Source organism: Hydra viridissima, unplaced genomic scaffold (genome assembly GCF_058129835.1).
Source record: "Hydra viridissima isolate aposymbiotic clone 2 unplaced genomic scaffold, HvirCarnegie_v1 scaffold_4, whole genome shotgun sequence".
NCBI lineage: Eukaryota > Metazoa > Cnidaria > Hydrozoa > Anthoathecata > Hydridae > Hydra > Hydra viridissima.
Genome location: NW_028324303.1, coordinates 20,042,691 through 20,063,714, shown reverse-complemented (window position 1 = coordinate 20,063,714; position 21,024 = coordinate 20,042,691). Strand labels below are relative to the sequence as shown.

The window sequence follows — 21,024 nt, the reverse complement described above, 5'->3', positions numbered from 1 at the left end:
GAGACGCTGGAAAGTTTTTCTTAGATTTGCCCGCCTTTGGAGCAACCGCATTTTAACAAGATTTTTATGTAACGATTTTGAAAAATTAGTTGCTTTTACTTGCACTTTATTTGTCTTCACGAACTTAGAAACATTCTTATGATTGATTCGTTTTGTCTCCAATTTTTCTTTAGAAGATCAATGGTATTGTTTAATTCCAATCGGCTTTTTGACAAAATAACTGGTTGATCATGAAAAGATAGATACAGTTTAATTCAAGAATTCAGTGCTTACCGGATCTAGGCTCTTTTAGATCTTGAGAAACTTGATGAAACAAACGGAAAATCGAGGATGCCAAAAAAGATTGTTAATATTGGAAGAAGAGTCTTTGTTCCATCCAAGTTATTTATCCAGTTAAAAGTATAGAAAACAAGATAAAGTTCTATGGAAAAACGTATTATAAACTGACGCAGTATTAGCTAACGAAAAAAAGGAAATCCTTGCTTAAAGGAAAAAAGAAATCAAAGTTGGCGTAAATTAACCCCAAGGGCTTTCGTTGTTTATGTTCTAAAAGTAGAGGGATCTTCTACTCCTCAAAATTCCAATAACGGAAATTACATCATTCCCTCTATTACTATGAACTCATCACAATAGCTGGAGTAGTACCTTAAAGATGGATTGCTGAGCAAGAAAGAGAGCTAGACCTCAGAAAAAGATAGCTAAACGAGAAAGAGAACTGGGGCTCAAAGAAATATTTCAGATGCGTAAAATGATGACTCGCATCAAGTTGTCAGTAAAAAAAAAACTGTTCTTGGAACAACAACATCAATGCGAAGAGCCTAAGTTAATAAGATTTGTTGTTTTATGTTAATGAGACGTATTTTTAAGTAAATTTAATGTTACTAAAAAGATTTTTTACTAAATAGGTACAACTTCGAAGTAGAACCGTAATAATGTCCACTAATAAAAACCGTACCCTTAGTTTATAAGATAAAGAAAATATCTGAAAAACTTGAAAACTACAAAAGAGTGAAAATAATTTATTTGATATTTTTACCGCTTATCGTACGACCACCGCGGTGCTTTCCCGCTCTTTTTTTACAGGTGTTTTTTTTTAAGCTTTAGTTTTAGGAGAGCATATTTTCAGCTTCTTTCAGATTCAGATGAATTTAATAAGCAACAGCAAAAAAAGGATCAAACTTTAAAATCTACTCCTTTAAATTCAAAAACGATATATGCTTTATCAGGCTTTTGAAATTATTTCATTTAACGTGTATTTCGTCACCGTGTGATTTATCTTATATAATCGAAACGCTTAAATTAGGGTTTTAAATCCAGCCAGTTTAAAATTTTTAATTTTTTTGCAGATTATAAAGAGGGTTATAAAATTTTGTGTTTTCATACTCAATCTAAGAGCGAGTCAAATTTTTTGAATTTTATTTGGTTTCCGGACGATCCGTTGTTACAACATGAAGAATACTTTTTTTATAGATAGTAGTTTTCACATTATAAAAAAACAACAAACAAACAAATAAATGTAAAAAATACGAAAATTGCATCTTAAATCAGTCCTAGTTAGCCCGTATAAACCGTTTTTGAAGCCTCCAATGCGACAGCTACCAGACTTTTACCTATGTTTAAATTTTAAAACATCCAGAGATATTTATTACTTACCCAGCGACGGGTTGAGTTAGTGATAGAAAAAATCGGTCGTGTGTTAATCAATTTGATCGGTGGTTAGCTTAGAACAGCATTCATTAGGCACTGTAAATGCAAGTATTTCTATAAAATGGACGAATTCATGAAACTACTAGCAGTACATCTAGAGGAATGACGTATAGCAAGATAAAGCGCGCTAGATGACGAAATAAAAGAACATTTGTCAAAAATTAAAAGCTCTTTATATTTTCAATTTTCAGAAATAAATATTCAGACACGTTTTTAAAACGGTTGATTTTTTTAAAATGTTAACCTCAAACTTGATGTGTCACATATGTTATATACTTTACATATGGGAGTTAATGCAAAACACAAATTATCATAGCATATATACATTGCTTCAGTGGTCACAATGAACAACTCAAACGGTATTTCTGCCGGCACCGAGCAAAACCTTTTATAAAAAAATCTTTGGGTGGGGCACAGAATTTTAAAAAATAAAATTTTTAAAATGAATAAAAGTCGTCTTTATTGTTATTTACAGATTTGGAATTCAAAAACCAGTCTATTTCATGAGGACTATCACTGACATAGTTAGGGTAGTTTCAATGTAACACGAGACCTTGTCAGAATGTCGAAACGCCTTTACGTTTAAAACGCTTGTTATTAAATCTTCTTTCATAAACCTGAATATTAAATGCCAATACAAACTAACATAACATATATAACGCAGAAAACCTAACATAACAATACTATAACATTAGAATTTAAAAAACCAAAAAGATGAAAAAAGTAAACAACTTCAGCCATTTAATGCTGCTATGCGAGAAAGTTTTTACCTTTAATCAAGATTTTATCGTTGCGATACGATTCGATATCGTTGCTTTTAATATCGATACGATCCTTTGTCATGCCACTCACTGGTTCTGTGTGTTGGAGAGCTGAAGGGTTTGTTGGAGCACCTGTAAAAAGAATCACGCGGATTTATCAAAGATTTTACCTTGTAAAGTTCTCTCCTCAAATTTTATTAAACACCTTAAACAAGAAGCGTAAGTGCAAGATTAAATAAAAATAAAAAGTGTTGCTCTGATTCGATTTAAAGTCTCTTTTTATGCCTAAACTCTATAAGAATTTTTATCCCTTTCTTTTTTATTATAAACAGAAAAAAAAACACTCTAAAGCATTAGCACTGTGAGAATTTCAACTTGGCTATTTTTGATAGAGCTCCAAGCACATTTGTCAAAATTACGAATCAATCGCAATTTTAAGAATTGAGAAAAAGATTTATTACTAAAGTAGTGGTCACAATTACAAAACGGCATTAAGGTCCCTTAAGTTGTTTAGTGCTGTTAATTGTTCAAAGCTACGACAAAATTAAGTATTTTAAACGTAACTCATTAATATTTCAGTGAGATATATTTTCATAACTGTGACCAAGTTGGCTGATTCGCTATTCTAAACAAATCGGTGAAATTCCTTTCTGATTTTGGATGAGAACAGAAGTTTAAATTCCAATTTAGGAAAATTAGCATTTAACATTTTTTCAATTTGCCGTTCGCATATTTTGCAATGCATTTTGGTAGGTCTATTCAAAAGAACTTTTAAGATTTTTTTGATATTTTGTTGCAGACCATTTATGTAAGAATTACAGACTTCAGTTATGATTGACAAAAAACTTTAACCCAAGCTCTTATGAAGTCTTGCAAAACTTACTTGTAACTCCATAGATTGAAACTATGTAATTAAAAATTGAAGAAAGAAAGTGCTAGGAAAAAGTTTGATGAGGCTCGTTGAAGTATAAAATGAACGATTACTAGTTATTCATGGAAAAATGTTAAAAAAATGGGTCAAAGAAAATTTGATTTAGAAGGGTTTTTTTTAATACAGAAATATTTCCCATATATATTTCTGGTTAACTGATAGAAACAAATATAAATGCTATACATTTTTTTAACTATTACAAAAGCTGCAACAAAACATCTCAACTAAAAATAATAAAATTTCTAACACTACATTGTCTATGACTCTTATTTTTTTCATCTTTTCAGAACATCTGATAAGATGAAAATTCGATTTATTGAGCTCAAATACAAATATTGATAAATTTTTATCAATATTTGTATTTGAGCTCAATAAATCGATGAATTTACTGTCAGCTCTATATAATTACTGTAATTATTGTAATTTATAACCACTTAAAGTTCGTAATTTACAAAGCCAGAATAGAACTCAAAATGTACTTTGTTTTTGAATCTTGTATCGAATGAATAAGCTATTAAACTTTTAATTTTCATGCTTGACAGTCAAGAAGTTTCAGTACTTTTTAATTCCTTTATCTTCACTTTTTTTTCTTTTACTGACCGCATTTTTAGTATCAACTTCAAGTGAGTTTTTAACAAAAAACTGAACAACTAAGTTTTTTTCTAAGTCTTTCTTTTGGCTTTTTAGGATTTGAGAAAACAGTTGTGAGATTGTTTACAGAGTTGCAGCAATCTCTATGTATATAGGTTTTTCTTCAAGTAAGTAAATGGATGAACTCTGTAAAAAGTTGAAAGTTTGAAACTTGTTTTACTAATAAATATAAGTTGTTCTTTATGAAGATTGATCTCTTTAGGTATAACATACCATGAAAAAATAAGATTAGGTCTTGATTTATTGTAACCTTCAGGAACTCATCATGTAATTCTTCTTCCTATGAATTTTTTTCACTTTAGATCATTACTCACTTTCATACCAACAAAAGGTTATTTACAATTTTTTAAATTTAAGTGCCATAATGCATTGCAGTTTTTTGCATGAATTCTACAGTTGTAATAATTCAAGAGCAACTGAATTTTCTTAACTGAGGAAACCTGGCGAATTACATTAGCTTTTACCAAATAACTAATAAAAAATGTATACCTAATTTATCTTTAAAATCTTAAAAGTTAAAAGTTACCCTGATTATAAAAACAAGAAATATAAATAATACAAACAAAACATATACAACATTAAAAAGTGAAACTTTTGCATCATTTAAAACAAATTTTCAATGCAAACCTCCAATAGCGAATAGACTTTTAAAGTGATAATATAATTTTGAAGCTTTCTCGCTAACCTCTAAGTTAGCTTTATAAGCCTTGATCTAAAACAGAATAATTTAAGATAATAAGGCATTGAGGCTATCATTTACAAGTTATTTACAAAATAAATTTAAAATAAAAAAAGACCTTTTTCATTGTAGGTATTATTGTTTTGTTCTTCATAAGAATAGTCGGTGTTAAATGAAGGTCAGAAATTTCTTGGAGGACTTTTAGAGATTTCACATGGTCCTGTGTTGAGAAATAACTTATTGAATGAAACCAATAACTAACATTGCTGATTAGAAAACAGTTGGGTTATTATTAAAATATTGCAATACTGAAAAATATTATAAAATTACCGTTGATTTTACTGATAAAGTTTTTCGCAGTTCAACTTCTAACTTCTGGAGATGTTCAGCAACAGTTATCTCTAAAGAAAATTTAAGTGAATCAAATACTTTAAATTAAAAAAAAGTTAAATATCAAAAATAAGAGGAAAAACAAACCTTTATTATCTTCTGTTATCCTTTTGATTGCTTCAGCAGCCTTCTGTTCTCGCTCTTTGTTTTCTTCGGATGAAAGAACTTTTTGTTTTTTCTTCCCATTTTCTTTTTCCCTAATTTTAAATACAAAAAATTCTGATGAACAACAAGATTCTGATGAACAACAAAATTCAAATGTTAACATTGTAATGGCATTATTTAAACAAAGGTTTAACAAAGAGTGTTAACAATAACTAAAAACAAAAAATCAAAAGAGAAAAAGGCAATGCTCAAATTTGTGTTTTTATTTGTGGATACAGCCTTGTTACTTTAGACACATAAAAAATTTGATAAATTAAATGACCCCCCTCCCCCCTCCCATCTTATTTCTTATGAATATATCTGGTATGAGCACAAAGTGAAATGAAACCATTTGCTTTTTAAAATATTCCTTACTTTGTTTTCTTTTTTCTGTCTTCCTTTATTTTTTTTCGAATTACTTTTTCACTATTCTCCTCTTTTACTTTTTTCTTTTCTTCTTTAACTTTTTTCTTCTCTTTTGTTTTTTTCTTCTCTTCGTGTTGAAGCTTTTTGTCATCTTTAGATTTTATGGTGGCATCACTTTTCTTCTCTTCTTCTGTGTTAACATCACTATCAAAAATATTTTCTCTAAAATTGTTTAGGTTTTATTTTTAATAAAAAATTATGAATAAAGATAGAAAGCTTTGAGTTTTATTTTAAAAAACTTAGCCTAAGGACTATGGGTATTACCTAAAAATTGATTTGATCTTTATGCATTCTACTATTTGTTTCTACAGTTACATATTTATGTCCAGTAATATTTATTTGAGTCTGATTATTTCATTTTTTTTTTAAAACAGCCACTAAATACATAGCTTTTTAGAGATGGACACTTAGTTTTGATGAAACAAAGAGTAAAAAGTGTCTTTCTCTTTGATCTTGCCTCAAATTTTAATATGAGTTCTGTATATGTTTACATAATTTCATATTTATAGTGTCATACTTGTTTTTATTTTTTTCAAGATCTCGTTCTTTCTTCATTTTCTCCCTATGCAATTTGCTCTGCTCAGCCAGAATTTTCTTCTCTTCTTCTCTCAACTTATCCTCTTCTTTTTTTTTCTTTTGTTCTTCTGTCATTTCAGCCTAAAAAAAAAAAAAAAAAAAAAATCACTAAGCATATAGAAAAATTTTAAAAATGCTAAAGAAAACTTTTGTTTAAATTCTTTTAAACCTTTAAATTGCATTTTAAACTCTCAATAACAATCTGACATGATCACCTTGGTCACCTATTTCAACCAGTAATAAAAGTCAAATAAGTTATTTTTTGATATCAACCAACCATTGAATTATTAATCAACTACATTTTCAAATTGAAATCTTATTTTAATTTCAAAAACTTAAAAAGAGTGGTTAATTTTTTTTTAATAAATTAAATACATACATCCTGTTTAAACAATCTTTTCTTTAACTGTTCTATTTCTTCATCTCCACTGCTATCCTCACTTGAACTAACAGAACTAATGCTGCTTACATCAGAACCCTTAACAGTCTTCTTTGCACTTGGTTTGCGAGCCTTCTTTTCATGAACCTTTTTTGGTACAGGTTGTTTATTGGCAGCAGATTTTTGATCTTCAGATTGTTTTTTAAAGTTTTTCTTTTTTATCTTTTTCTTCTCCAAATTAGGATCATACTCCTGGAAAAAACAATCCAACATTTTAAACCATCATTAAAAAAATAAAGAAAATTTTTTTAAATCTAAAGCTAAATTGATCCTCTACATCTTTATCTTCTTTCGACTCATCTTCTGTGGTAGTTTGCTCCTCAAAATCTTCCTCATCCTCGCTCTCCTACAAAAAGCAAGCACTTTAACTAATTAAGTAAAACAATGTTTAATCAACATTAACAAATAATCTCAACGAAAAGTGCTGAAACTCTTTACAATTTTGTAAAATATTACAACATTCTGACTTATCAAATATTTTAATTTTGAATAAATATCAGAAAAAGACTAAACTGCAATAAACACAAAAAACTTTTTACACTCTGGAGAAGACAAAAGTTTATCAACCTCACCTTATGATGATAAACCCTTAGACTATTATAAAATTTACACAACTGAAATTTACTTTTTTTTTTGCTTTTTTAGTTCCAGTATCAATCACTAATGCCTCATCATCTGAATCACTCCATTCTTCCAAAGATTTTACAGTTCTCACTTTTTTATTACTTTTTTTTACCTAAAAATTTTTAAAAATTAACCACCATTATAAGATTCTCTCATAGTAAAAATACCAAAAACGTAAAAAAAAACTTTCATAAGTTTAGTAACTTACAACTGGAGCAGATTTCTTTCTTTTTCTGCCAACTTCATCCTAAAGTTATATTAAATGTTTATAAACAAATGATGGTCAACAGTGACAATATTAATAATTTAGCAGAAACTTATTTGAGTTTGATGATATAATGCTAACAGGTGAAAAATTTCATGATAAACACACAACTTTGTAGCACAATATGCTACAATTTAAACACCCAGTTTCAAAAAAAGTTTTGAAGGAAAAAATACTTAAGGTTTGATATAAACTTTATTGGGTCAATTTGCTTAATACTTAGGGTTGGAGTAAATTGACAGTTGAAAAAAAAAAAAAGTAAAAAAAAACAATCATTCTAAAATCATTCTAAAAGATAAAATAAGAAATAAACTTAAAAAAATACTTTTCACCTTACTATTTTATATGAACAAAGAAAAATTTAGAGAAAAAAAAAAAATTTAAAAGGGAAAGATGTTGAGAATATTACAACATAAGTTTCCCAGTATGCACTTTTTATCTTATTCAATTTTATGAGATTAGCAAATGGAGCTGCTAAGATTAGATGATGGAAAAAATTTACATTGAACTATGATAATAATTTTGCTATTAGGAATATTTAAAAACTTTTCTGAAACCTTTTTTTTCTTAACTTCAGATTCATTTTCAGGTTGGTCGTTTGTTTCATCATCACTCTCACTAAAAGTGGAACAAAAATTTAATGAAACAAAATCTGAAATTAAAATATCCAAACCTTTCCACAAGTTTAAAAAAATTTTAAATTTTGTTGGCATAATGAGCTAACTTTTATGCTCAACACATATATATACTGTAAGTATAACTTTGTAATAAAAATTTACATAAAACACCTTTGTTAATCTAGGATGATAATAAGTGACAATAATTGAAACATATTGTGATAAAATTTCAGATATATACTCCTTGGAATGAGGAATTTACCAGCATGGGAAACTGCACTGGATGTAACTAGTTGCTGAAGCTGTTTACTGAAACACTTCAAGATATCCAAAGTAAAAACTCCACAAACCTGTCCAGGGCTTCATGAGTATGAACAACAGTAGGGTTCTTGACAATTTCTTCTAGAGCTTCTTGAAAACCTCTCCTCTTATTGGTTTTGCCATACTTGCTTTTAAAATCCTCATATGGATAAAGACACTCTGCACCTAGGAAGCCCCTATAATAAGTAACAGAAAATGATTTTAAAAGGGAAATAAAATTTACATCATTAATAATAATTCATACAAATACAAGTAAAATAAATAAAATAAAAAATCCATTCAAGAAACTTAAACAATTAACAAATGAAAGAAAGTTTTTAATGATCACATATATAACAACTTTTTTTTTACCATTATCTGTATTATGTAAATACTTTCTAATCTTATATTCTACAATTTCTTTCATATATAAGTATCAGAAAAATGTTTCACATGTCATTTACTGATATTTAATTGAAATAAATAAGTTTAATCTTAATATCTCAAAAGACTTTTTAACTTTTAAAAAGACATCCAAGATATAACTGCATAAATTAAAATGAAATAGAAAGAGTAACTATAGCATCATAAAAAAGTGGATATTTGTTTCATCAACTAAAATATTGCAGTCACTTAACAAGAGTTTTTCTAATTAAAAAAAATGAAGTCACTGGAGTCATCTTACCCTGAAACTAAGTGATTAATCTAGGAGAGATATTGTGAAAGATGTTTTAAATCAAGGTTTTGCTACTTTTCATGGTAATTGATAAGACAGACGATTTATCATTTCAAAAAATTTTGTTGATATTTTTTTTCTTTATTCTTGGTATTCATATCAGTAAAATATAAATCGTACAGAAAAAAAATTAGAATAAACTAATTAGGTAGGTGAAACAAACTAAAATGTAGTCAAATAAGAGTTTTATAAACTGCTTGCAAAATATTTCATTTTTAAGAAACTGATTATAAAAGTTAATTAAAGGGTTGAGGATTAAAAGTGAGTTATTGAAGTAAAAGAAGAAAAAAAGGCTGATGCATCCTTCTAGGAATTTTTGTATAGAATTCAATGACGGTTTCTTTTATTTCTTAACTTCATTTTAATACTGTAAAGCTTAGCTTAAAATTTCCAAAAAGATATTTTTTCACAGGATTATAATGAATCTGAAAAGTTTTTATTTTTATCAAGTCAAAATGTTTAGCAAATTGAAAATTGTTTTTATAAATTCCATACTAGTAATGTTTGGTCATATAATGTTTATACAATATATTTAGGATCTACTAGCTTATCTTAAAACTGTATTTGTAAGACTTTCCAGGCAAAAAATTTGAAGACCTTGCCAGAATCATTGAATACTTTTGTTTTCAAACTTTGATTACTAATTTATTTTATTTTAACAAAATAGAGAATAAGTTTACAGATCATATTATAGAGAAAAAAAAAAAAGACTTAAAATTACTAACCAAAAAATTTTAAAACAAGCATAAACAGTAATTATCCTTAAGAAATGTCTAACAAGTATCATATAAGACGTGTATATAAATAATGTAAATACTTACGTTTCATGGGTACCATAGAAAAATAAGGAGTACTTTTTCTTAGGAACATTTTGACCAGGTTTTGGTTCCTCGATCTTTAAGTTTAAAATAAATTAGAAATTAATAACAACTTTAAAGCAAAACTTATAAATAACCTTTCTACCATGGCTGTAAACACTTACCCTAGCAGGCCAATGAGGGTAACCTTTCATTTTTGCCCAAACTAAGTCACCAACATTGAATACTTTAGTTGTAGCCATAGTTCTTACTAAATTTTTTTTTTTATGTAAATATAAATAAATCTAATAGCAATTTTTCTATAAACATGTGTGTATGTATGTATGTATGTATGTATGTATGTATGTATGTATGTATGTATGTATGTATGTATGTATGTATGTATGTATGTATGTATGTATGTATATATGTATGTATGTATATGTATATACATATACATATATATATATATATATATATATATATATATATATATATATATATATATATATATATATATATATATATATATATACACACACACACACACACACACAGAATAATATTATTGCTGTTATAAGAACATTAATGCAATTACTATTCTTTGTACATGGACACACAACTGAGTAACTTGTTCTTAACAACTTTTCATTCACACATAAAATGCTTATTATCAATATTTTAACAATATAAAATCTATAGCTCCAGTTATTAAGCACTTGTTTGCTGTTTCATTAAACTTATCATAAATATGACTTATATGACTTATGGATTTAGATGTACTAATGTAACTATAGGAAATTACATACTTTAGATAGCAACTTACTATAGTAAACTATAAAAGCTGTCTTTAATCAGTGAGCTAGAGATATAATGAATAGGCCGTGGTTAAATTAGATTCTTGCTAATTTCTTATGCCATACAGTGTAGATAAAATGAGCAATGGTTAACAGGCATACCTTGCAAACGCGGTAAATAAAATAGGAATAAAAATAAATGAAAAAATCAAAATTATAGTAATTAGTATGGCTGATGAAATATTATTGTAATCATAATGCAAACGGATAAACTGTAACACATTGAATTAACAAATCTGATTGACATATTTTGGTTGGTAAGTTGCCATTAAGAGAACCTTTTAATAGTCTTAAATTCCGCGCAATTTTTTAACAACATCCAATGTCAATCTTCTGAACAAGAGCTCGTGCGGCCCTTAATCAAACCGCATTTTTAATTTCGCATTTTACATAACCGTAAAGTATCTTTATTTCATAAATGTAAAATGCGTCTTCCCCTTTTAAGTTATGCTATTACATAGAATAGAGCGGTTTTAAAAGTGGTTTTATAGAAGTCAGTAGTTTCTAAGCTACACTTTCAAAAATAAATTTATCAAGGTTGTAATTATTATTATTTGAAAAAATGTAACAAAAATAACGCAGGATTGATTTTTGTTTTTCATTTTTGTGATGAAATTCATCTAACACCAAAATTTTACTATTTAAAAAAAAAAAAAAAAAAAAAAACAATTGCATTTTTTTTAAAAGAACTAAAAAAAATATTAATCAGAGAGAAGTTAAAGTGCATGCTTGATAAACTTTGATTAAGAAACAACAGAAACTGAAAAACACGATATTTTTTATGCAACCCAACCTAAAAGAACCAAATCTTTTGCTTTTTCGACACCGCAAATTATTTGTTGGAAGACATATATGTAGTGTTGAACATCTGTTTATAAGGCACTGGGGTTTTGTAGCAGTGCGAAATTGGATATTTTAGTCATCATTATTTAGTTACGTCATTCGAACAACAATGTAATTTTTTTTTTAATTCTTCTTTCAAAAGCAAAAAAAATTTCAATTTTTGAAGTAGCAAGTTATTAGACCTCAGCTGATTTTTCGCATCAAAATGAAAAGTTCACTTTCATGTTAAGTTTCATGAATTGTTAGTTTTAACATATTTAAAATAGTAAAACAAAAAAAGCTTGTTTACTTTAAGGGGCTCAAAAATGGACTTGAAGAAACTCCCCAGTGACGAAAACAGTTATTCAAAACTTTACTATTTAAGATTAACATGGAAAAACGTTATCATTTGCTCGAGTGATAGATTTTACCTTAAGAAAGCGAATCTAAATACAACGTCATTTCATGTATTCTCTAAAATTATGTCGAACAAAAAAGCGTCAAATGTTCAATGGCATATATTTTATGTCGAACAAAAAAGCGTCAAATGGTCAATGGCATATATTTTATGTCGAACAAAAAAGCGTCAAATGTTCAATGGCATATATTTTTGCTAATTACTACATTTGTAAAGGCGGTTGACCTGGTTAGCGTCTTCCTTGCTAATATAACTCCGTTGCCCAAAGGAAACATTATCGATTTTGGCCCGAATTGTTGTCAAAAGTGGGAATTTTGGAAATGAGCTTCTCTCGTAATGCATGAGGCTATCGAAATCATACGGACTCCCTAAACTGTCAACTTCACCACGATAATATTTTTCGAAGTTGTGTTTGCTGTCTAAAGAAATGTTTTTTTTTTGGCGATGTTAAAAAAATACCAGAAATTTTAATGGATTTCTTTTTTTTTTTCTAGAAATTCTACGTAAAAAAATTTTAAAAAAATATGAAGACTTAAAAAGTTGGTACCTTCTTGAATGTTGTCCCACAAAATATCGACATAATTGTCTCTATCAGGCCTCGACTGTTCATGAAATAGTCCAATAGCATGTCCGATTTCATGCATAGCAATACCTGTAGTAAAGCATCCAAATCCAAGAGAAATAACTTGCTTACCGCCTATCCGTCCGACATGTGAGTAACATCTAAAGAATACAAGAGAAGTTGGTGCTAAATACTCTTCTCAGTTACAATGATATAGAAAAAAAAACTAAAGTTTGTATAACAAACTATTATAAGCTAGTATAAGCTATTATAATGATTAGAAGATAATCCAATTAAACTTCCTTCTTTTTTATTCATTATTTTTCTTTAAGAATTTTCTTTAATCCGATTTCACATTTTTTGAAGAAAAAAAAAAGAAAGTGCAATAGGTTTTTGTTTTTTTATTTTAGAAATTCTTAATGCATGCTGTATGGCGTTTTAGAAAAAGGAAAGAGCTCTTATTTTTTAATTCTTTTATTTCTATTTTTGTTTTGATATTTTAGCATCAATAAATATTACTATTTAATCTATAACACGTAAACAAAATCTTTTTAATGCGGGATAAAAATTGAGCTCACTTTCCAAAACCTCCATCAAAATATTCAATGTAGTCAGTTTCATCTGTTCTTGGGACAAACCTCAAACATGTCTTTTCTTCCCAAGCAGCCATGGCTTTTTTTATAGCTTTTTCAGTAGGACCGTTAATATTGACAGTATTTAAAACAGGGTTTTCTGTAATAAAAATTTATTTGACAAAAAATACAAATAAGAAAAAAAAGCTGCAGGTATTGAGGATTGGGTGACGAAAAGAAAGTTGAATAAAGATCCTCTTATCGAAAATATTATTTAAAAATTGTGTAATTATTACAAAAAAATAAAATATATATTTATGGATATATTAATTCATAACATACTTGCGCTGGGATGGATGGTGTATGGAATAATTTTATTCGGCCATATCTTTGAGTTGCCGTTTATGACTGCGTATCCGGTTTTATTATCAGCTGATTCGATATTACCTCGGTTTATAGCAGCATAGATATTATCTTTAGAAAAGATCATATCGCCTTCAAATAAATATCCATCGTTTATCGCTAGTAAAATTAAACAAGCCGTTTAGTTTTTTATTTTATCAGAGTTAATCTTTAAGTTCTGCTTACCTACTCCAATTAATAAACTGTATCAGTATCCTCCAATTAATAAACTGTATTAGTATGGATTTCGCGTCTACTTACGTTCGAATGGGAAAAAATCGTTTTCTGCGTGAATTAACATCCAAACAGCAGTTATAAACAAAAAATGGTACATCTTGGAATCTTCTTACTGCAATCCTTGTTTGTGAAGATAAATTTAAAGGTGATTTAGCGTTATGAAAATAAATAGCACGAACAAATATTGTCCAGAAGAAAAATTTCCCAAGGGTCAGGAAGAGGAATAAGATTTTTCTTACATATATGAATCTCAGAAAAGAAATAGCCTCATCATGTTAGAACAGATAGCGCACGAGTAAACAACACGTTTACACAGCGTTATCAACTATTCTTACATATTTACATGCATGTAATACAAACACACCCTTAAATACATGTATAGACCTCAGTGGTTAATTAAAATGGAAATCAAGACACTTTTAAAAGTTAAATATAATAGAACTTATACTAACGAGAGTTAAATAAGGCATTATCAACATGACATTTTTATTGATTGATTATCACGCAGTTTTCACTATGCTGTTTTGAAAGTTACTTTTTTCCGGTTTCTTTAGAAATATTTGGTGAGTGAGCGAATCTCTTCCTTGAAAAAAGTTTCATAACCTCAAGTAAATGTAAGCTTTTTAAAGGAAGAGCTTCACAATGTAACGACATCTACAAACTTAAAACTGTTTAAAACAATTTAATGGTTCACTCTTTCAGTGATAGAAAAATGAAGCTGAGTGCGGTACTGACAGCGATTTCACCCTTTTAGATATACGTTAGCAAAAGGAGATTATTAACTGCGAGGCAAATTTTTTTATAAGTTACAATTCGGAAAATAAATCTTTTACTTTATTTTGAAGAAATTGTAAAAAATCTAAAATTTATAGCAACTATAAATATTGCAAAGTTATTCCACATCACCATACTTTCAGCTTCATTTGACCTAATTTTGGTTTTGTATAATGAGGCTTAAGGTTTGGAAAAAACTGGGTATAAATATGTTCAAGTTTATACTTCAAAATGTTTGCGTTTCACTCTGTGCTCATTAATTGTCCTGACGTTTCTAGAACTTTTCATTGTTATCTAAAACTTTGCCTGTACTTTTAGAACTTTCCAAAATGTTCTACAACTGTCCAGCAGTAATCATCCATGTATCAAAGCACAGGTAACTCAGAAATATTTTATTTTATATTATTTCTGAGAAAGGTCATGGGAGACTTCAAAATTGCAACATTCTTTAAAAGCCTTTAATGCGGTTTCCCAAAGATTTCTAGTTTCACTTTCCTTTGTACAATCGTAACACTAAGGCGCACTGAATAAGAAAAAACAGACCGAGTTCTCCGAGGGGTAGCCACTGATAGAACCTTAAAAGGTATTGATGCCACCATTGAACATCAAATTAGGCCTTATAAAACAATTCATCATTGCTCTTAACGAAGAGTAAGAAGTTTTCACGGACCTCCAAGATCTCTTTCCAAAGCTGTCAAAGGCAAAGTTCAAAGCTGGTATCTTCGTCAGACTACAGATCAAAGACCATAAAATGTAATGAGTTCGTCAAGCTGCTAAATAGGACGGTGAAAACGGCTGTGAACAATTTTGTTGCAACTGTTCATGGTTTCTTGGGTTATTACATGGCTGAAAACTATGTAAAGCATTTCTCAGAATCTCATAAAGAAATACGCCAAGATGGGATTCAGAATGTCTCTCAAAGTCCATATCCTTAAAGCTCATCTTGACAATGGAGAACATGGGAACTTACTCAGAGGAGCAAGATGCGCGCTTTCATTAAGATTTATTGGACTTTGAACGTCGTTACCAAGGACAGTATAGCTAAAACATGATTGGGGACTACATTTTGGGGCTTCTTTAACAAACTAATTTGCTGTAAACTCAGAAAGCTAGAAAACTTTCTAATTTCACAACCTTTTTCAGTGAATTTTGAATTTCTTTGTTTACTTATTTTGGGAGTGTTTTTTCATCAAACCGCTTACTGTTTCCTTGTTTTGATACAATAAATACGACATTTTCCTGGGCTGCTGTTGTAAAACCAAGTTTTGGGCAGAATGTTGATGCTTTTCAAAGGAATTTAATCACGAGAAATTGAAATTTAACACTTAGAAACCAGGAACAAAAACTATGTTGTTTGTAAATTCCGTTGTTTAACCCTTTCATGCACCAATTATTTTTCCGTAACTAACATAACTCATAAAAAATCATCTACAAAATAACAGTGGTAATATGAAATGTTAAAGTAGACTTTTTCTACAGCCTTTTCAGCTCTCCTTCATAAAATAATATTGTTTTCAATCGGTTAGAATGCACCATTTGAATTGGGCAAACTTAGTTTAATTTGTTGTTATACAACAACCCAGCGCATGAAAGGGTTAAATATCCGTTCAAAAGCAGAACTCTAAATGTTGTCCGAACAGGTCCGAAAAATAGAGCTTAAAAAATAAATTAAAAAAATTTTAGTTAAAAGATAAAATGGAATCCTACATAAACTTGAAGCGCCTAAACGACGACGAACTTTTAAATGGGGTATTTTTTAGATTAGCTATTTTGTCTTTATGTAGTTTAATGGCTAATAGTATAAATTTACGTTGATGTAGTGTAACTCATTTTAAAATTTTCGTGTTTTACTATTATATATAGCCTAAGTTATAATATTAAGTTAAACATATATTATGGTTTAAAACGTATGTCATAAAAAAATATATTGCACATACATTACTTAGCTACATACAAGGGTATATATATATATATATATATATATATATATATATATATATATATATATATATATATATATATATATATATATATATATATATATATATATATATATATATATATATATATATATGTATGACTTTCATATGACATTAAAAATTAACTCTGATACATTTTTTCATTACTACATAAGTAACTTTAAGAATATGTACAATAGACTTTTCCTAGATATAACTTCGATAAATATTTTTTATTGTTATTTTAAATATGACAGTATATAGACACTTAGTCATTTAAGAGAGTCTTAGACCATGTGAATGAATTCTTTTTAACAAAGTTGCATCTTTCACTTTCTTGTACATATCAGTTCATTTGATTTTATCATAGCTAATATTTTGGTTTCAAGATATAAAAATATTATCTTAAGCTTTATAGTTCTTTTAGCTACATGACTTTCATATGAAATATACAATAGTTAGTCAACCTAAATTTATTATATAATAAAAAAATTGTTTAATTATGCTATGTTTAGATTTTGTTAATTGGTCTTCTTGTCGGGGATGAATTTAGTCAGCAATCATACACTTTTTTAAATGGAATAAAAGTATTGAATGAAGTTTATCAAAGACTAAATCAAAAAGAAAACACCATTGCACTGCTGCGAGTATGTCGCTTTGTTTTATCACCTTTATAACTTTTACATGAAACTACTAGTAACTATCTTCAAAAGTCTTATAAAGATTTCACAATATATGAGCATAATCCTGTTTGAATTTAAACAAGTTTTATCAATTCTAGTCAAAAAGACCTTATAAAATCTATATTCATACACTGCTTAGGTGTTATTAAATTTTAAAAAAAGCAAATCTTCTATACACTTAATTTACTTAGTGATAAACCAGCATTAAGTTTTTGGATGATTATATGAGTATTTTGATTATTATATGACATTTTTAAACATCTATCTAATTCAGAATTTTGTAAATTAAAACCATGGAATATTATCTAAATACCATATTGGTATTTAAATTTTGCAAAATGAAAAAAGAAACTCCATTTATCTTATATAATGTAGATTTAGTCCTTTAGAAACTTTTGATCAGTTTGGGCACTAAATAGAAAGTTTGGGCACTAAATAGAAAGATTTCATATTTTCAGTTTTATTCAATTTAGCTAAAACTCACCAGAGTTTTAACTAAATTGAAGAAAGTTGAGAGTAGACTTCTAAATTTGATAAAATAAAAATCATAAGCATCTGAAAATGCACCAGAACTATTGAAAAATTTTGTTAATAAACATGAAACCTATTACATTTGCACAATTTAAAGGATGCAACATTATGTTGCCATAATGTAATTGGTATTATGAGTAAGATCAAAATACACCTTTATCTACTTCAATCATAAAGATGAAGCGGTTATCTAAGAATTCTATAGTTCAGATTGACACAAAACCTATTGTGCAAATATGATTAAATTTACTGGCTTGGAATGGTTTCCGAAATTGATAAAGATAATAATGATATCTTGGTAAAGCTCATGCATCCCAATTTTTCCTGATATATAAATTATATTTTCAAAATATAAACTTTAAAAAAGTGTAGAAACTTGTTTTGACCATTTTAACATTAAAAAATGATGATTGAAAATTTTAATTGGGTTATTTACTCTTTATCTATGGATTCACTTCCCTCAAAAATGGTCAAATACCAATTTTCAGCCAATATCTTCTACTATAAATTAAAATATTCAGGAAGAGATACAACTAAAATATCCATAATGGAGAACACAAGCCCAAAAAATGGCATTTTCAGTCTAAAGTTCAAAATTAGCATATCTTTTTAATGACTCAAAATACCATAACTTTCTTTTGTAGTAAGATGCTTTAACATCTCTTCTTTTATCTGAAAAAAATAAAAGCCCGTGAGAGTTAGGCAACTCCAGGAATTTGTGAAAGTATAACCCATGCTAAAAAAAAAAAAACAGAAAATTTGTCTTCGCCATTTTAAAATCAAAAAATTACTTTCAAAAAATGTTATTTGTATTATTTTCTTTGCATATTTAGACTCAGCACCCTCAAAAATGGTACCGATTTTCAACTGTTTTCTTGCACTAGAACTTGAATTATTCAAAAAAAAAAGTGATGCTATAAAATCCATCATAGCGGGCATGAACAAAAAATATTTCATTTTAGGTTAAATTTCAAAACATCATAACTTTTGAACCATTTGGAGTTGGGAGCTGGAATTTTGCATTTTTTCATGTTTCATTGATAGGTACCACTGGTTAAAATTTAATGAAAATCTGAGGCGATGGGTGGAAAATTTTAATTTTTTGTCTCACTTTTACATGGAATTACCCTAAAGTATCACTTGAGGGTGTTAGTTGTTGCTGTTGATGCATTTAAGGTTTAACCGACCTTTCAAATATATACATGTTATATGACTGATTTTCTAACGTTAAAAGGTTCAAATTCCTCTAAAAATTGACATTTACTGAAAGTTGAAACAGTCGAATGTTCAATGTTGAATAGTTTTGTGTTAATTATCATGCTTAGTGATTTTGCTATTATACTCTCTGATTTTAGGCTGATGCAATCCGAAAAATTGCTACATTTTGTCAGATGAATCCAAAAGCCAGTACAGAGGCCCAATCCAAAGAGATTAAAAGATATTTAGATGATTTCTGCGTTAAAGTAGCTTTGGTAACAGGAAAATTGAAATTGGCCGACTTGGCATAACCTTCGCTTTTTAAAATCGATATTTTTTTAAATAAAAAAGCCATTGCATCGATCGTATAAATTTTTTTGCCGATTCTTTGCAATTCATTTGTAGAAAATTCTTGTTCAGTCTTAAAAGTTTTAATGCGCGAAAACTGGGTATGAATTGTATTGCATATATCATTTTTGTACCTGTTTATACTTGTAACCTTTTTATTCTCACAGTTATAAAAAAATGAATCTTAAAACAACCACTTAGTTTATCGTATTTACTTTTGAATATCACATGTAATATGCAATTTTTTAAGTTCTCTCAATGAAATATAATATTGGAGTGTCATACAGATGATATAGAACGAACTAAACCAATCATCATCGCTCGTAATCAAATTGCAAAGGTTTTATCAAAATTTTCAATGGGGTTATTCCTTCTGAAAACAACCAATCCTATCTCTTTTGTTAGTAGCTTGGGTTTGATTTTTTCTCTCTTAAAACCGCATCGTGGATTTCGTTTATTGCCAATCAAATAGCTTTATTGGTAATTAAGACTTTAAAGTAAGATTTTGTTAATGATATTCAGTGGCATGGGTTGGAAGTTCAAAAAAAATTTCTGTGGATAAAAGCGTGTTTTTAGTTAAGCATAACAAGCACTGCATTAGGTTTTTTCAAAATCTTGTTATTCTAAAGTAATGGGTAGAAGCAAGTTTTAAATTTTTAGGCCTGTTTATATGGAAAGCGGGCTGGCTCGTTTGCCGAGATATCAACGTCATCAATATTTTAACTTAATTTTTTTTTGCGTTTATTCATATAAACGCAAAATAAAATTAAGTCGAAATAAGGACGACGTCGAGATCTCGGCAAACGGGCTGGCTCGGCAAACGAGCCAGCCCGCCTTTCTTATAAACAGGCCCTAACTTTAAATCACACTTGAAGTTTATTAGTGCATTTAAACGTTTGGTTATTTTAAGTTTTCATTATCCCGTGTTTATTATTGGTTCTTAACGTGGTTAGCTTACCTTAAACAAATTTTTCTTTAAATAATACAAAATCAAAAACACCTAAAATAAGTTTTGCCTACTTAGTCAATATTATTTATCAAGTGGGCAAAATTTAAAACAAGACTTTTCCAGTTCGATACAACCTTTGAAGATGAATTTATGTATAGCTTATGAACCATATTAACTCATTGTAGATGCATGAAATATTTTTAAAACATATTTATTTAGCTTTTAAAAACTTTTCATAAAAAAAAACCCCTAAAAAAAAAGTAGTAAACATACTTTGACATGTTAATCATTCTTTTTATTACCTTTGTCAACTAATAATGAAAACAGCAAATAATTTAATGATGAAAAATGCGTTGCTAAGGACGCCAACAATATACTAAGGCAAAATAATAAAAAATTAGCTTATCTTCCGCTTTCTTCTTTTTTTAAATAGGATTTCAAAACCTTGTTCTAGAATAAATTTTATGTTTAAAAAAAAAGTTAATTTTAAAAATTATAGATTACAAAGCTACTTTACTTTTATGATAAAATTTACTGATAACAGATTTTTTATAGGAGTTTAAGTCTTCATTTAAATTTAAAAATTTTGGTTTAATTTGATTTTTTTATTTGCTTTTTTGCATCGATAGAAGAATTATGATGTCTATTTTTTTCACTGAAACTGTTTTCCT

At 28.2% G+C, this 21,024-nt stretch overlaps 3 protein-coding genes and 1 long non-coding RNA gene across 4 annotated transcripts; 2 read left to right on the top strand and 2 right to left on the bottom strand.

Annotated features, from left to right (window-relative positions):
* Positions 1–888, top strand: LOC149890423 (uncharacterized). Its single transcript, XR_016451774.1, has 2 exons — positions 1–68; positions 174–888. It is a non-coding gene; the product is annotated as an uncharacterized LOC149890423 (long non-coding RNA).
* Positions 889–2,141: 1,253 nt separating this feature from the next.
* On the bottom strand, positions 2,142–10,365 carry LOC145183773 (uncharacterized). Its single transcript, XM_090085058.1, has 16 exons — positions 10,229–10,365; positions 10,068–10,141; positions 8,561–8,707; positions 8,151–8,211; positions 7,537–7,575; positions 7,330–7,440; positions 6,982–7,050; positions 6,645–6,896; positions 6,207–6,346; positions 5,639–5,833; positions 5,207–5,316; positions 5,060–5,130; positions 4,848–4,949; positions 4,678–4,762; positions 2,478–2,600; positions 2,142–2,324 (listed from the first exon to the last, which is right to left on the bottom strand). The coding sequence occupies exons 1-16, from the start codon at positions 10,304–10,306 to the stop codon at positions 2,317–2,319; spliced, it is 1,665 nt and encodes a 554-aa protein (XP_089941184.1). The 5' UTR covers positions 10,307–10,365; the 3' UTR covers positions 2,142–2,316.
* A 1,948-nt stretch (positions 10,366–12,313) lies between these two features.
* LOC149890422 (hatching enzyme 1.2-like) lies at positions 12,314–14,159 on the bottom strand. Its single transcript, XM_090085452.1, has 5 exons — positions 13,938–14,159; positions 13,617–13,796; positions 13,281–13,434; positions 12,688–12,863; positions 12,314–12,559 (listed from the first exon to the last, which is right to left on the bottom strand). Exons 1-5 carry the CDS (start codon positions 14,008–14,010, stop codon positions 12,336–12,338), a joined length of 807 nt encoding a protein of 268 aa, XP_089941578.1. The 5' UTR covers positions 14,011–14,159; the 3' UTR covers positions 12,314–12,335.
* A 2,153-nt stretch (positions 14,160–16,312) lies between these two features.
* Positions 16,313–19,614, top strand: LOC149890421 (uncharacterized). Its single transcript, XM_090085640.1, has 3 exons — positions 16,313–16,436; positions 17,161–17,292; positions 19,215–19,614. The coding sequence occupies exons 1-3, from the start codon at positions 16,383–16,385 to the stop codon at positions 19,365–19,367; spliced, it is 339 nt and encodes a 112-aa protein (XP_089941766.1). The 5' UTR covers positions 16,313–16,382; the 3' UTR covers positions 19,368–19,614.
* Positions 19,615–21,024: the final 1,410 nt, after the last annotated feature.